Raw genomic sequence first — 17,790 nt, forward strand, 5'->3', positions numbered from 1 at the left:
TCATCATTCACCCAGTAGCCTCTCTGGTCTTTATTTGTGCTCTAATCTTCCAGTTCTCTTTAAATCCATTTCTTTACTGATGTTGTATTGCCTAGCACTACATTTGATTTTCTGATACCTTTCTGTCTCCTCCTTAGCAAGCAGTAGCGAAGGAGCATTAAATCTCGTGAAATCAGAGTTATTAATCAATTAATTATTACTTAAGTTATTAATAGAGGCACCACCTCAAACTTTAGAGAACTTGAAATAAGCGTAGTGAGGTGCACCAACTTAATTGTGCATAAAACCTCTCTGTTAGATGATAAACTATCAAATCACACCTTCAGATTGTGATGCTGTTAAGTCTTTATTTATTGTTAACTGATAATTATGTGACGCTGCATTTCAGGTCACGTTACACATTAACGTCACCACACTTCTAAGTTAGTCATACATACATAGGGTCTTGCATTCAAACTAACCATCTTTGCTAACCTGGCACCATTATCCCACACAGGTTATGTTGAGGTGGCTTAATTAACAACACCATTAGTGAGAAAATTCAAAGCTCCCCTCAACCTTTTTTTACCGCAATCCCTGCATCAGGTTTTTACCCTCAGTCCTTGTTCATTTTCACCTTTTACCTCACCTTCCTCCCTTTCCAACCTATACCTCCCACACTGACCCAAAGCACAGTTTCTTCTACCTTTTGCTCATTTCCTTGTTCATTAAAATTCAAAAACTTTATCATTAGGTGCAGTTTTTCTTCTTGCTTTCTCTATGGATGCATCTTTACTTCCAGCACTGCAGAGAGCACACTCCAGCATGGTGAATTATTCATAGTTATTGTTAGAGTGTTAGTGGCAATGGTCAAACAGCTATCTGAAATAGTGGAAGTTGTTTTAGATGGGCCAGCAGTTGAGGAAAGTAACAAAATCATTTAAGAGTCAGTGCTGTAAAGCTCCTTCTTGTGTATTCAGTTGTCCTTGTATTTTTATGCTGCATGTTACATCTTTTGAAATATTTTTTGCAGTGAGTCACTTTTTAAACCTTGACTTATGCATCCTTGAGCAACTGCCCAGTCACTCCCTTTTCAAATTGTCATCATGCTTTAGAGAACGATAATAAAGACAAAAAGGCTTATTCATTTACTTGTACAGCACATGGGAGAAAAACATGGCCTTCAGTTGTTTTGCAGGATAAGCTGACTGAATTTTTATGTTTTGAATACTGAAAGTGTTGAGTGTAGACTAAAGCCAGATTACCTTGACAGAAAATCCATCTCTTCACTTTTGCTCACCCTTTTTATTAATTTTGTTGCACATGCAATTTTGTGAAAAACTAATTACACTCTTACTGCTTCCACAGGAATTAATAGGGCAAGTAGTGGCCATGTGCTGCTAATCAAATACTCTTGAGTAATTGACCATCAGCAAGTGTGACCACTGCCGTTTGCTCATCTGGAGCACTCAGGTGGGTGTTAACACATTACCACAATCTTCCCAGGAGTGGATGCCCCAGCAAATTGACCCCAAGGTCAGTTTGCTGTGCTCAGAGAAAAAAAATTAAGAGCTACATCTCAGACTCTGCCGGCCTCAGTCAGCATGTTCAGTGTTCAGTTCATGACAGCACAATTAGAAAAAGACTGAACAAGACCAAAGTGGACATGTTTGGGCATAATGCACAGCACCATGTTTGGAGAAAACCAAACACAGCATATCAAACACCTCAACTGTGCATGGTGGTGGAGGTGTAATGGTAATTTGGGCTTGTTTTGCAGCCACAGGACCTGGATGCCTTGCAGTCACTGAGTCCACCATAAACTCCTCTGTATATGAGTCAAATGTGAGGCCTGACAGCTAAAGCTTGCCCCATACTGGGTCATGCAATAGGGCAATGATCCCAAGCACTGCAGCAAATCTACAACAGAATGGCTGAAAAAGAAAAGAATCAAGTTGTTGCCATGGCCCTGTCAAAGTCAAGACCTTATCCGGATTGAAATGCTGTGGTGGGACCATAAGACAAATGCATGAACCGATACCCACAACCCTCAATAAAGTGAAGCAACATTGTAAAGAAGAGTGGGCCAAAGCTCCTCCACAACAATGTCAGAGTGAGAAAGTCACACAGAAAACCATTACTTTAAGTTATTTCTGCTAAAGATGGTTCTTGAAACTGTTGAATAGTTGGGTGTACTTAATTTTTCACAGGACTGCACAGAGTTATGTGAAAACTTTATTTTTCACATGACTGTACACTTAATGTCACAAAGAAACAAAAGACACGGTCGACACCTTTATAGTTATGTAAGTCAATATATGAATGTTACAAGGATAGCAGCATTGTTCTTCACTCATGTCAAATCAACTGGTACTGACATGCAAGTTAGAGGAGCCAGGGATTGAACCACTGACCTTGAAATTGGCAGATGACCCGCTTTACCTCCAGAGCTACAGCTGCCCATATTATGTTATAGTTAACTTCACTCCCTGCTAATATCATATTTCAGAAATGTACATTGGATTTTCCTACACATCATCACTTGAAAGTTGAACTGACATGGAGAAATGATTCACTTTTCCTTCAGTCTAAGATTTTATTTTCCATATCATTGCTGCTTTGCATGCATAAAAATCATGTCTTGACAATTACTCTTTCTGCTGTGTTGTCTGATTTTAGGTAAAATTTTGATTTTGCTGCCTTATGGTACACCTACTCTGTCATCTTAGGTGAGGACACCTGTGTTTCCTCTGTCACTGCTTGCCTTGGTGCTGATTACCCACAACCAAGCAGACCTCCACACTCTGCTCCACCTGGAGTGTGTTGGGGTGGATGTTAGGCATGGAGGGTTTTGCAGTGGCTGTTTTTGATTGACCTGATTGTGGAAAACAGCCCCTGGCATTGCTCCCAGAGGGTGCAGGGACCGTGGCATCTTCATGAAAAATATTCCTGTTGTGCCAGCTTCTGTCACAAGATGCCTGTGGATAAAGCCATGGCAGACTGCCATGAGGGAGAGTGTGAGAGACAGAGATAGAAAGAGAGAGAAGAATCAGGAGGGGCATTTCAAATAAGGAAAGTGAGAGAGGGAGGCTGATTGATGATGAAGAGGAGATAGAATTATGTCATGACAGATTTACAGGGAAGATCATTGATGTTAGCAACAATATAAGTAACAGTGTGTGGTTTTCATCTTTGTACTATAGAAGTTCAATTCAATTCCATTCAGTTTTATTTACATATCACCAATTCACAACAAGAATCTCAAGGCTTTTTATACTGCAAGGTTAAGATCCTACAATATTAGAGAGAAACTCCCAGCATCAGACAATCATGTATGAACAACATTTAGTGACAGTGAGAAGGAAGAGCTCTCTTTTAACAGGAAGAAACCTCCATCAGAACCAGGCTGAGGGAGGGGCAACTCTCTACCTTGATTTGATGCCTCCTATTTTACTTTTGGAACAACAAAACTAAATCTCAATTTCAATATGATTATTGGAGAGGAAAGTGTAACCTTTACTTTTAAGGCAAAGGCAGCAAGCCAAGTGCTGCAGAGGTTGGCTCTAGGCCAGAATAAGGGAGGCAGCCAGGAAGTGTTGAAAGGCACAATTAAAAGGCACAATTAACCTGCTCTGTCATCGCTTAGGCAAAAGGAGTTGTTCTCCAAGGTTTAAAGACTACACAAGACCCACGAAGATATACTGTTTTTTTTTTGTTTTTTTGTTTTTTTTGGGGGGGGGGGGGGGGGGGGGGGGGGGGGGCAGATAAGGGTGAGAGGTCGGTTTTCATTTCTTTAAAAAAGGCTCGTGAATGAATCATGATTGGCTTAACTGGTCAAGGTTATTAGGCAGATTTTTTGTGGTGGATTTGAAGAGGCCAAAAAGTTGTAATTATCCTAGAGTGGGTGCTGGAGCTGTTACTCAAATCAGCTGCTGGGCTTCTTCATTATCCTCATGAAAGTTGCATTACCATCAGGTTTTGGACTCAGATGGACACCAGTGACCACCTAGGAGTGAATGTTCATGTTTTGCTTATGAACAAGATGCAACAAAAACACTCATTTTGTGCACTTCAAACTTATTGGCAGTGCTAAAATAGGTAATCATCAAGCATTTAATTGATTCATTCATTTTTTTTCTTATTATATCTATCAGCCTCATTGGGTGGTTTGATTGTACAAACACTTTATGTATAGTTTTATTGTAGAATATTACCACTTTATTTATTGAATGCACTGTATATTGTATTGTTTTGCATGCATGCCCATGAAATGAGAATGTTTCTTTTTTTGAACACACACTATGCAAAAGTCTTGAGCCACCCCTCATTTCTTTATATTTTGCTAGGAAAATTGGAAATTTTACTGGAACATGTGCAAACATAAGTGGAAATACAATATCTAAGGCAAAAACTGAGTTTGGACACGATCCCACACATGCTTCAATAATGTTGATGTCTGGGCTCCGGGGAGGCCAATCCATGATTGTGTTTTCTTGTGAACACTGTCGTGCTGAGAAATTAAGTTGTTACCAAGCAGATGCTTTTTTTTCTCTCTCTCATTTCTTAAGGACATGACTTTCAGATACATATACATCTTCCGTAGATAGTTTTACTTTTCTTTTTTCTTTTTGGCACTTCTTCTTCTTTTGTCTTCCACTCATCCAGTTTCCTCAGATTTTTTTCAGGTCAGAAGTATACACAGATAGATGACAAATTTTCAGCTAATAGCTCTTTGGGATTCACCTTGTTGGTGAAACAAAAGTCCTATTTAATGCCTGTCAAACTCTGTTATCTTTGGCATTTTTTGTAGATTCAGCTAAAGAAATTAATTATGTTTTTGCAACATGCTGCTAGTAACAAAGTGCCTAAAGATATAATTTAAAATTGGTTCTTTGATAAGTTTTTTGTTATGTGTAGACACAACACTGATTCATCGCTTAAGTTAGGTGCCTTTTTTATGTGAGAAAGCCTGGAGAATTACTGCCCAACTTTTAAAAAATTATAATAAATGCAAACCATAAAGAAATGAGGGTGGCTCAAGGCTCCGGTACTCTATCTTCCTCCCACAGTCCAAATTCATGCCCCACATGCTAACTGGTGATTCTAAATTGGCCCTTGTGAGTGTGAATGGTTGTTTGACTCTGTGTTAGCCCTGAGATTGATTGGTGGCCTGTCAGGGTGTAGCTCAACTCTCATACTCTGACTATCATTCCAGACCCCCCCATTGCAACCCTGGTTTAGATAAGATAGATAAGAATAAAACAGATGGATGGGTGGATTTTCCATGCAGTGAAAGACTCTTGGCAAATAGTTCAACAGTTTAAAAGTAAGTGTAAAATTTCTGTGTAAAATTGTATTGGTAGTTCAGCATCTATGTATCATTGAAAACACTGAAATAATCCAGAGAAATAACTGTATGCAGGTATGCTGTGGCATGTAGAAATGTCAGTTTAATCATTTACCTGGAATATTGTGACATGTGGATATGTTGCACAGTACTGCAAACATAAAAAAAAGATTCTTCGGGCTGATTTATAAATGATGTAATCACATAGTATGTCCAGCTGAGCAGTCCCCATGCCATTTTTTACAATACATTTAACAAGTGTTTGCATCACGGCTGAGCAGATGGTGGTGCAGAGTCAAGTGGTGTTTTCATCTTAAGTTGCTAGTTTGTGAAATGCATTGCTGCAAAGTTAGCAAACAAGTTCCCCATCATCAGTGGCGGCTCCAGAAATATTTTTCTGCAGGTGCTAAGGGGGGGCTAAGTATTTTACTGAGGGTGCTATGAAGGATCATTTGTTATTTCAGTTCTCAACACACACAGACACAAGCTATTTTCTTGGGGGTGCTACAGGGGTGCTATGACTTTTCCAGGGGGAGCTACAGCAACCCCCTACCCCCCCACCACCACCACCACCACCCCCAGCGCCGCCACTGCCCATCATTGTCCTCTTTTATTATATCTGATAATATGTGTACGCATAAACAATGTTGTCCAATAAATCAATATGAGATTATTTTCTCTTTAAACTTTGCATTGGCCCCTACAATCCAATTTCAGTTGGGCTCTTGTTTGTAGCATAGTTCTCTTGGTATAAGACAGCCTGACTCAACTATAGCCTGTGGAATCAATAATAATAAATTTTCCAACAGAAGCAGTTTTGTCTGTCATACTACCAATATGTATCTTTTTTTGTTTTGTTTTTTCCAAAAGTAAGTGTTGAGTTTGTAATAAGTGCAGAGGGCAGATTCAAAGCTGAGCAGCTATAGCCTTGATACTTAAGACAATCAAAAATACTCTCTCCCTCTGAGACATAGACATATGCTTATTTATCTGGCAATCATTAAAGAAAGCATTAGAGAAACAATAGTTTCATTTTGTGTTTGCATTTGTCCAGAGGAAGGACATTTTTGTATGTATTTGGACAGAGACACATTGGGTGATAGTGTGAAAAGGAATATCCCATGTTGGGAGGAAATCAATTATTCATTCAGGGGCACTACCCTGACTGCTGAAGTAGCTCTGATATTAAGGATAAGTATAGATGGATGTGTCTCATATATATTTTGACCAAGTAAGCCAAAATCCTATTGACTGTATGACAAACAACTAATGCCCTGCTATCAGCAGCTTTTAAAACACTGTTATGGGTGAAGAGGTTGTCCACTTCACAGACAAAGCTTTAGATTTAACTGTAACAATATTTGTAGCAGCTGTGAGATAAAATTTAAAAATTAAAAATTTGGTAGAGATGATCATTGTTCTTTAAAATAAAAATAGTATCACCATTTTTGCAGTGAGTGTTACAACAACCAATTTCTTTAAAGCGGCCTTAAAAAAAACAAACTCTCAGCTTCACAGTTTTTCCATTTGTGCGAAGAATCTTTTTTTCTGTTAAAAAATGTATTGCTCTCAGCAACATTCATCAACAGATTGCCTGTGTCATCAATATTACATTTTTTCAGCAAAAACACAGCTCTTACTCAGCATCAGTGGGACAGCTAAATTTCTCTCAGCCCCACATAGGGTTTTTGTTTGTTTTCCTGATCTCTCATCATGAATTTTTCATTAGCCACTTGATGAGACATTTCTTGTGTGTTCCTTAAAGTATAAAGCACAGTGAGGGGTGTTTTGATATGGGATATTTTCAACTCTGAAACTGCTAGAGTGACTTTTTTTATCCAGGAGGTTAGAAAAGTCAGTCAGTAGTCAGAGCACTTTTGATAAATTCATCAAAACTGGTTATTGGTGACTCTGTTTTGACAAATATGAAGCTAGAGACTCCAGCAACCATTGTTAATTGTGTTCCAGGGCCCAGAGCAGGTGACACAGAAGGAATGCTGAAACTGCTGGCTAAGGATAAACATAGATTTCAAAAAATGATGATTCAAATTGGCAGTAATGACAGCCAGTCAGATCAAGGTCACTAAAGCTAAATGTGGATTATTAAACATTAGGTCTCTCTTCTAAATTCCTCTTAGTAAATTATTTAATAATTGATCAACATATTTCTGCCTTACAAAAATCTGGTTACAGCAGTATGAATATATTAGTTTAAATGAAGCAACACCATGAGTCACACTAACTGTAAGAATCCTAGAAGCACAGGCCAAGGTGGAGGAGTAGCAGCAATCTTCTACTCCAGCTTATTAATCAACTAAATACTCAGTTTTAATGAATTTGAAAGCCTGACTCTTAGCCTTGTACATTCTAATTGGAAAACCCACAAGGTCACCAGAGGATAAACTGGAAAAAATTTGAACTACTGACCTTCTTCTAGAATCTGTGTTCAGTACTTTCATTTGTGATCAGTTACCTTTGAAACTAGTAGCATTTCCAGTAGGTGGCAAGAAAATCTGCTCAAAGAAAAGTAAAATCCTTACCTCAGTCCTTACCTTTAATTTTAACCACTAGCCCCTTCAAGGTAGTCTCTATGTGAACCTCCAGACCACTTCCAGAACTGGTATTTTTGATCCTTCCACTGAAAACTCCTTTTTGAGCTCTAATTTGAAACCAGAGACCCAGCCTTCAGTACCAGAAATCCTCCTTGTCATCAAAAAGATCCATTGTTCTCTGTGCAAGTTTTCAGTCCACAGTGAAATAACAAATGTGCAAATAAAAGTGGTCAGAAAAGGACCTCTAGAAGAGGTTCCTAATGTAGAAGGAGTAATTGGAATGGACCAACTATGCTGTTTTTCTTTCATTCAAAAAATAATAAAATAAAAGTAATGCCCATATCTTCACTCCTCAAAAGTTGTAGACCTCTCTACCATTGCCCTTCTTCTTGCACACAAACATATGTGATTTTTTTTATTCTTTCTATCCACTCTGCATGCTGATAACCGAAGAACCTTTGCAATGCAAGTAATGATATAACTGTAATTATAAAGTAAATACCGAATTTAGTAGAGCAGCACTACTGCCTTAATCAAAACTGTGTGATTAAAGTACTTTGGAATGTATTATACCTAACACTGCATGGATGTAGCCTCTGGGTTGGAAAAATGAAGCCAGTGAGGCCACCAGATGGCAATAGCTGTGGTTTGCAAAAAGTCTTCCTATCCTATGAGAAAAATGGGTTTCTGACTTGACCTCTATAAACACTTTCCTGCTGAGTGTATGAGCGCAGTCACCCATTTTTGGTCATATTGAATTAAAAGAAAAAGTCTGTTTTATAAATCTTGGTCATAGTATGTTTCAAAATGGAGGATTATCTGTGGTATGAAACCATCATTGGCTAAAGACTTGTTAATCACAAATTGTTAACCAATTGCAGTTTCACAGTCAGACTCAGCCCTGTTTTATTCTGTCAATGGTACTGACTAAATGTTAGCCAGAGTCTGTTAGCCATTGGCATTGCTCTAGACTTTCTGTGTGTCTTTGCATTTCTGTGCTGCTTTTCACTGGATGACGATAGCAAACTGAGCTAAATTATTTTCAGTGGGAACAGCGATGGTTGTTTATAACATGTGAGTGAAAGAAAAATGTATGAAATAAAGTGAATTTCGTATAACTGAATGAAGTGCACCAAATTGCACATGTCCTTGTTGTCTACAGTGCAATGAGCAAATACTGATTTCCTCTTTGTCTGTGCCATGCTATTATACAACAAGGACACTAACAGATAATTCTCCATGAAAAAGTCACAAGTGATGGATTTATGTGAGCTATGAAGACAAAAAAAATGAAATAAGTGGAGCCAGATATGATGGAAAATATATCATCTCATATCTGACATTTCCTCTAAGCTAATTTGCAGTGAAGTGCATGCAGACGCAAACCAATTAGGGCTTAGGAAAGCTGGGGAGAGGTCAACAGGCTGACTATTAGCTTGCTGTGCCAAATATATACCTGACAATATCTGGGGCAAGATTTAGGTCAAGAAAAAATGACCTGAATCAGACTGATGTGGTCTGTGGATCAACAGGGCCAGGTGGATGTGGATAAGGGAGTGGAAGTCAATTTCTAACGAAGACTCCAGGGGCCAGCCTGCAAGAGTTTATGCTGTGTGCATGTGTGTGTGTGTGTATACCGTTCTGGTCCTGTGATAGTGAGTAACTTTTGGCTCGCTATTGAAATCCAATCCCATATGTGTCACAGTAGCTGTCTGTAATGGCTGTGCACTGGGTACAAGTTGAAGTTGTTCGTTATCTAAGATACAGAATAGAAACCAGTTTGTAGGACACATGACCTTACTGCAGTGGGACTAAATGACTTCAGAAAAACATTCTTAGGACTTAATCCTTGAGCAGTATTATCTATTATTTGTTTGGAGACAAACTGTATAGACTGAGATGTATGACCTCTGCAGCAACCTTTATTTGAGAGAAATAGTCGTGTGTTTTCAGTATGTGAGCGGGTAGAAGCATGTCTTTACCATACTTTCCAGAAGTTATTTCTGTTTAGTCAACATCAGCAGAGGTTTCCTTGAACTTCACTACCCAGAGATTGATTCTTCAATAAAGCAAGATGGTGTTTTTGAAACTTGGAGGAAGTTCACTTTCTGGAAGTGTTCTGTTCGATCCTTCAGATCCAACAAATAGATGTTTTTCCTGTTAAAAGTGATGTTTCAGAGGATATTTGTCCTTGTGATATGTAAATGTTAGTGAAGTTACTGTATAAGGAATACATGATGATGCACTAAGGATAGAGTGCATATTGTTAGATAGTGTTTCTTTCTTCAGATCAAATCTTGACCTAAATCACATTGTACCAGACTTCATGAAAACCACATTAAACACAAAATAAATTATGTTTTATATTTTTAGGGTCCTTCAAAGGTTTTGTGGTAAATTTTTAAAAAATCCAAAACTTTAAAAAACAAGCCCTGTTGCTTTATTTGCAAAGGGGGAAATGATTATTTGATCCAAAGCTGAATCTGTAGGTTTGCTCACTTCTAAAGAAATGAACAGTCTCTAATTTTTATGTTAGTTTGATTTTAATGGAGACAGACAGAATATCAACCAAAAGCAAAGGAAAAAATTAGATTTTCATGTCACTGAGTGACCTAAGTATTTCCCCCCCTAGAACCCAGCCAGAATTCTGGCTCCCACCAATCGGCTGTGTGCCCATACGACACACAGATTACAACCAATCGGTCTATCAATTACAGATACTCTTGATCTCAACAAATTATGTGTATAAAGCACACCTATCCACAGAATCGATTTCTTCCATTCCAACCTCTCCACCACCATGGGCAAGACCTAAGAGCTGTCAAAGGACATCATGGACAAGATTGTAGACCTGCACAAGGCTGGAATGGGCTACAAGACCATCAGCAAGAAGCTTGATGAGAAGTGAAAACTTTTGGTGCCATTATTCAGAAACTGAAGAAATATAAAATGACCATCAGTCATTCTCAGTCTGGATCACCATGCAAGATCTCGCACAGGCCCGTCTGAAGTTTGCCAGCAAACATACACAGTAAATGATTTAAAGAAGGCTTGGGAGGAAGTGCTGTGGTCAGATGAAACCAAAATTGAGCTCTTTGGCAGCAATGCTGAGTATAACCCAAAGAACACCATCCTCACACAGAGGTGGAAACATTATGCTTTGGAGTTGTTTTTCTGCTAAGGGTACAGGATGACTTCACTGCAATGAGGGGCCAATAGACAGGGCCATGCACCATAAAATCTTGGACAAGAACCTCCTTCCCTCAGCCAGAACATTGAAGATGGGTCATGGATTGGTCTTCCAGCATGACAATGACCCGAAACATACAGTCAAAGCAACAAAGGAGTGGCTAAAGAAGAATCATATTAAGGTCATGGAGTGGCCTAGCTAGTCTCCAGACCTCAGTCCTATAGAAAATCTGTGGAGGGAGCTGAAGCTTCAAGTTGCCAAGTGGCAGCCAAGAAACCCAAAGGATTTAGAGAGTTTCTATAAAGAGAAGTGGGCCAAAATCCCTCCTGAGATTTGTGCAAACCTGGAGACCAACTACAAGAAATACTTTACCACTGCGCTTACCAACAAGGGTTTCTCCACCAAGTACTAAGTTGTGTTTTACTTGGGGATCAGATACTTATTTCACTCAATAACATGCAGATCAATTTATAACTTTTGTGTAATGTGTGTTTTTTTCTGTATTTTTGATTAATATTCTCTCTCTTGACATTAAAATGAAACTACCATAAAAATTAGAGTCTGCTCATTTATTTGGAAGTAAGCAAACTTACAAATTCAGCAGAGGATCAAACAATTATATCCCCTCCTGTATGACAAATGATGACAGGGTGGCATATTTAAACATTTAACTGTAAGCTCAGGTTCATTTTGAAGGTGTTATTGTGTTGTTGGCGCTGGTGCATTGTCTCAGTAGAAAAACTTGCTGTATTTTATTTTGACTGGACAATCAATCCTTCCTTTAAGCTGGTCAGTTTTTTGTTTTGTTTTGTTTTGTTTTGTTTTGTTTTGTTTTGTTTTGTTTTGTTTTGTTTGTTTTGTTTTGTTTTGTTTTGTTTTGTTTTGTTTTGTTTTGTTTTGATTTGTTTTGTTTTGTTTTGTTTTGTTTTGTTTTGTTTTGTTTTGTTTTGTTTTGTTTCGTTTCGTTTGTTATGCCACATCAACTCTTGTTAGCATTTGTTCAAATTTGTTAAAAAATATATTTTGGCCTGAAATGATTTGTTGCAACTCTCTGGATAATCCATTAATATTCAAAATAATTTTTTAAACAAAATGCAGATTTTTCCCTATTTCCACCTTATAAAACATGAGGATTTTTCTCTTGATATTAAGAACTAAGTATGTTTGGCTTACTGTTGGGACAAAATAAGCAGTCTGAAGATGTCATGGGAACTTTTGGATTTGATGTTGTTCCCCTGTGTTTTTAACTTAGTGGGATAAATAATAACAAAGAAATGGATGAAATAATATTTATGGATTAGCTGTTTATGAGTATATTTTTAATTAATAGCCTTAATATTGTTACAATTTAAATTTTTGGAATCATTTGCACCTAGGTTGGAACATAGCCAGATGCCCCTAAGACAAAACATTCAGTCTAGATTTGATAACTTATTGCACATACAACTTGTATGCAAAATTTAATGTCAGTAAGTTATATATTTGTAGAAGTTGAAGACTCTTGATGATTTAAAGTGTGTTTTTTTAAATGTTTCAAAATGCAATTTTTCTGTCTTTTATGCAAAAAATAATTATATGTTTACACCTGCATTTGATTCAAGTATCACAATTTATTACAAAAACTAGAACTTTTTTCATCTGTCAGTGTTGCCATGCTTTAAGCATATAACAATACAGTATAAAACCTCAACCCAAGGGTAGAATCGTAAAAGCAGAGATCATAGATGCTGACGCAGCATTACAGAATTTAAGACATGCTGTTACTGTACAGAAAACATTACGACTGAAGTACAAGCATCTGTAAAATGTGCCATTGTCATCAGTGATTTGCATTTTACCATGAACCATCTGACCTCTTCCTCTTGTGAAGTGTTACAGGAAACACCTCCTTTGAAAATAATTTACATGAAAATAAATACAAACACACAAATACTCTGCAAATGATCATGAATGTGCTGAGATATTTTTCAACAGCCCAAGGCACTCAGGCTCAAATGTTGGCAATAAATATACATCATTCCTCACACAAAATCACATCAAGCAGGTGGTGGCTAGAGAAAGAAGAGTGATAGAGAAACAATGTTGTCTAGTTCATAACCTCTTGAAGAACACAATCCTTTCCAAAAAAAAGTCCACCTGGCCCTTTTTCACAGTGAAATTCCCTGGCAGTCGAGACAGAAAAAGACATATGAAGAACTCAGTCATTTTCATGACTAGTGTGACATCTGTTCTCTAAAAACTACATGACCTCTTACTGTATTTTTGATGCTGGCCTGTCATTTTGGTCTCCGAGGGCGACCTCTGCTCACTGGAATGGCATCACCTGTTCCTCCGAATGCGCATTCAAGCACCACAGGATGCCGGAGCGCCCCTTTTTCAGTGGCCTGTCCCATGTGAGAATCTGGTAAAATATCTATCAAACTGCCCACAAATGATGTTTTCAAATATCTGTAACAACCCAATGGCTATTCACTGAAACAATCTCCTCATGACCTTTCGAATGAGTTTACCGAGGCCGTGACAACACTGGCTTTAGCAAAAGCGTTGAGATTCTCATCCCTGCAGTTCAGTTGAGCTGGCGACAAGCTTCGAATGTCCACTTCGAGGCACCTCCGTAAATATCGAGACTCGTCTCCATCCACGCAAAAACGTTGCCCACTTGCGCTTTGCTGCTGCACGTCGCTAGATTATAGATTTCTCCCACGGACAGTTTACGATCCCAGATGTGAAAATTCGCCAGGTCTCCAACAAAAGCTTGCGTGGCATCGAATCCTCCTCCGAGCGTGTCCTGTGGCAAAACACAGTTTGATGTAATCAACGATGATAAGGCTGCCTCACGAAGAGCATATACAACAGCCAAGCATATACCGCTGCAATGTGTGATATTTTATATTCAAAGTGACATTTCATTCTTTGTTTTATGAGAAATAATAATAATAATAATAATAAAAAGGTTTTTTCTTTTGACCTCAAGTAAAGCTAGCAGATGAGGCGCATTCAAACCATGTTGTGTTCATTATTTACCTGCTCTTGGCCTAGGATCAACAGGCCCTGAGGTTTGATGGGATGATATGGAGCCAGATTTTCTCCACTCCCCCTCTTGACACCATCCTGAAAAGCCTCCCAAACACCATCACGAGTTGTCCAAGTCACGCAGATGTGATGCCACTTCCCATCGTTGATAAGAAATGGCAGCTTTGCTACCTTTAAGAAGTTCAAATGCAGGAATTATCAGACCTACAGTGGAAACGAGAATGTCTTACAGTGTAAAATCAAGTGTGATTCGACTTTTTTATGTTTCCCTCGTACCTTGTCATTTATTAGTATCTCCATTGGATTGTTTCCCCACTCTATGAGAACCAGCTCGTTGGCTTGTCCCGGAACTGCATAGGAGAAAGGTGTGCCCACTCCCGGGGAGGCGTTGGACTTGAGCCACATGCACACAGTGAGGGCATACATCTCTGGCAAACTCTCTTTCACTTTTGCGTACATATAGTTGGTTCTCAGTGGGAACGTGAGCTGGAATTTATCCAGCGGCCTGTTTTCTCTCTGACCTGCGGAAGAAGAAGTAGAAAATAAACTTTATAGGACGTGCATATTTTCCTTCGTTTGCGATTTTGTTAAACACAGATATATGATTCCCAGGTCACACATCACTGGGATTTTCTTGGGAATTATATGTTACACAACAAATCCACAATGGTGATGCTCCAGATGTGTTTTAATCTCGCGTGCTAAATCCATCACCGGAGTAGTAACGCTTCCTCTTATTTTCATATTTATCCGCACCTCTTTGACCACCATAAAAATCACTGCACTGTAGAGGACTTGTCCCCAAAAAGAGAGTGAGCGCATCATGATGTAAATACTCATGCGCCTCTTATTTCTCATTTGCTCTTGGAGCAAATGACGGTTACGGGTCAGTAATTGCATGTTTGAAATTATCTAATCTGCCAGAATGTGAGCTGGAAACTGCAGTGCATACCTGTCGCACCAACTTTGTGTGCAACATTATATCCAATGTAAAGTCTATAATACTGAATTGGATTTTTTTTTTTTCATTTTTCATTTTTTTCATAATCTATCTTCTCCTGATTGCACTTGCTTGATAGTTCCAGTCTCCAGCCCATGTTGCCTACACCTAATCCCACCAACTCGTTCTGCTTACCTTTCTCCAGGTCGGTGATCCTCTGGTGTAGAGATGTAAGTGTGGACTCCACTCTCCCACGCTGCTCGGTCTCATTCCGGAGTCCGGGTTTCCCCTCTTCGATGCTGTTCACTCGGGACAACACCTGCTTCTCCAAGTCGTCGATTTTACTTTGGAGCAGGTCTTTCAGGCTGTTTGCCTGCATCGAGTTGTTGCTCCTGCTGAATTGCTGTTAGGGATGAAAGGTACACATTTAAATGAAAAAACTAAAATCGTGAATTAAATCCAGATTGCATTGTATTTTGGAGGTTTACTGCAGTGATCCGGTACTATAAATTTAATCTACCTTTGAAAAGATCACTTTTTCTCTCATGGTCACAACGTAAATTAAGTTTTAATCTATTGTTTTTATTATGCTTTTTATGTTTTTGTAGGCTATTTTTGTCTAACGAGCTGTGCGCAAAGTGTTGAAATTCTCCTCGGAAAGAGCAGCCTACCTCCAGATTTTCTAATCTCTGCTTCAGTGACTGTAAAGTCTGTGATAGTTGCGTCAAAGTGTCAGCAGGGCCCCTCGACACATCCCCCATTGTGTTTTTGGTCCCAGCTTCTTTCCTCCTGCCTCCCGGTCGCGCGTCCCCGAGGTCGGCGCCGCTCTGACTCTCACACCGCGCCAACTTTGAGGTCAATTCTCTGATAGTCTCTTTTTGGTTCATGATCGTCTCCTTCTGCTGTAAAACCGTCTCCCGCAGCTGCATAACAGTGGTTTTCAGGTCCTCCCCTGGCACACTGTTCTGCAAGGTGGCTGAGCATATGTCCATATCCTTGGGTACGGACGTGCAAATGAACTGCGTCTGTCCGCCAAAGTCTTGAGATGAACTCTCCAAAAAGACGCAGGAAAATAGAAAAAGTTTCCAACAGATTCCTTTCTTTGTGGGCCGCATGTCGCCGTGTGTGGTGGGCTGCGTTTAGTTCTTGGCTGGTGAGCCGCAGTGACTTCTCGCCTGTGTCCCCTCGTTGTTGTACTCTGTCTCTGCAAGTGCGGCGCGTTTTTATACAGCGTGCCCGGTTCTGCGCAGAGCTGCTTCACTGCATCACAACCGGAGGGGAGGGAATCGCGCTGTCCCCGTTTAAACGGCTCCAGAAGCCGCGTCACATTCAAGAGATGAAACCCATTTTGCTTGTGGACTCCCACATGATAAATCTTTCATCACTCTGACTATTTGTCATTTCTCCCTGTGTATTATTCATCTGGAAAACGCTGATTTGTAGGCGGGGAGGGGGGGGGGGGGGGGGGGGGGGGGTGATGGTGGCTTGGATGGCAGGGTGCCAGGAGAGCCAGCTGTGTTTGTTTTGTTTAGGGTACACCGAAAACTCACACACTGTCAGCGGATGCAGATCAGAACTTGCAGCAATTTGTGGTTGACAGAGTCCCACGGATTCAGCACCGAGGACAGTTCCAACCACATCACAGTATCAGCGAGCGCAAAGAGACGGGCTTGATTGTAGATGCTGCGTTGTTGGTGCTGCCTTTTGCTCCTTTACAGCTAGTCGTGTGTGCGTTTAGTTTGTTTGAACACGAAGAGCGTGTTTCATGTTTTCTTTTCAGTCTGTTTCTCCCAGTTTTTTTTCAGTGATCTGGATCACATGCATCTATCTGTTGATGATCTGTAAGAATTCAACGTGAAAAGTACTATCTACGAAGAAACTCAGAGGCTAATTCATACTTCACACACACACACACACACACACACACACACACACACACACACACACACACACACACACACACACACACACACCATAGACAAGCACCTTATTCCCAATGACCGTCTCATGCAGTGGTCTGCTCTCCACAGGAGTGCAATAATCATCTCAATAATTCAGTTTCTAAAATGATAATCTGTCCCCCAGCAATTTAGTCTATCTATTATTCAGGAAGGACATTTTTTTCGTTTGCCCACTGTCAGTGATTAAAATAAAATGAAAACTCTGTGATTATGTTAGGGGAACATATTTGCTTTCAAATCAAATTTGATCTTTGGAAAAAATGAGCAGAGCTAGAAGTATACAGATGAAGAGACAAGTGTGCATGTGACAGAAAGGTATTTGAGGTCATGCCATAATTATTTTCATCTATACCAGGTTTCTAAAGTCAAATGGGTTGTACTTGCAGTTGCCTTTTTTAGGTCAGGAATTAACACTGAATGATTAACATGTTATCTGGAGGAAGAACCTGATTTAAAAGCCACAAACCCACCTCAAGCTTCATTTAAGAACTGGGGCTATAACCATCACATCAGTTTCATTAGTGAATGCCAGTAAGTCTAAACAAGTGACTGATGTCTTTGAGACTATGAAGGAAAAACATGCTGTGAATCATCTCCTGTTACAGTATACACTTCTGTGCAAAAGTCTTGAGTCACCCCTAATTCATCTATATTTTGAGAAATGAGTGCAGTCATTTATTGAAACATGTAAAAACATACATGGAAATACATTGTGTGAGTGAAAATCAGAGTCTGTACAATTCTAAAGAATTTGAAAGTCAATATTTGGCGTGACCACCTTTATTCAT

At 39.4% G+C, this 17,790-nt stretch overlaps 1 protein-coding gene across 1 annotated transcript; it reads right to left on the reverse strand.

Moving 5' to 3' along the window:
- Positions 1 to 12,674: 12,674 nt before the first annotated feature.
- nptx1l (neuronal pentraxin 1 like) lies at positions 12,675 to 16,221 on the reverse strand. Its single transcript, XM_030736846.1, has 5 exons — positions 15,713 to 16,221; positions 15,237 to 15,444; positions 14,378 to 14,622; positions 14,093 to 14,272; positions 12,675 to 13,856 (listed from the first exon to the last, which is right to left on the reverse strand). Exons 1-5 carry the CDS (start codon positions 16,154 to 16,156, stop codon positions 13,635 to 13,637), a joined length of 1,299 nt encoding a protein of 432 aa, XP_030592706.1. The 5' UTR covers positions 16,157 to 16,221; the 3' UTR covers positions 12,675 to 13,634.
- Positions 16,222 to 17,790: the final 1,569 nt, after the last annotated feature.

The sequence above is a fragment of the Archocentrus centrarchus genome, chromosome 8 (assembly GCF_007364275.1).
Source record: "Archocentrus centrarchus isolate MPI-CPG fArcCen1 chromosome 8, fArcCen1, whole genome shotgun sequence".
In the NCBI taxonomy this organism is placed as follows: domain Eukaryota; kingdom Metazoa; phylum Chordata; class Actinopteri; order Cichliformes; family Cichlidae; genus Archocentrus; species Archocentrus centrarchus.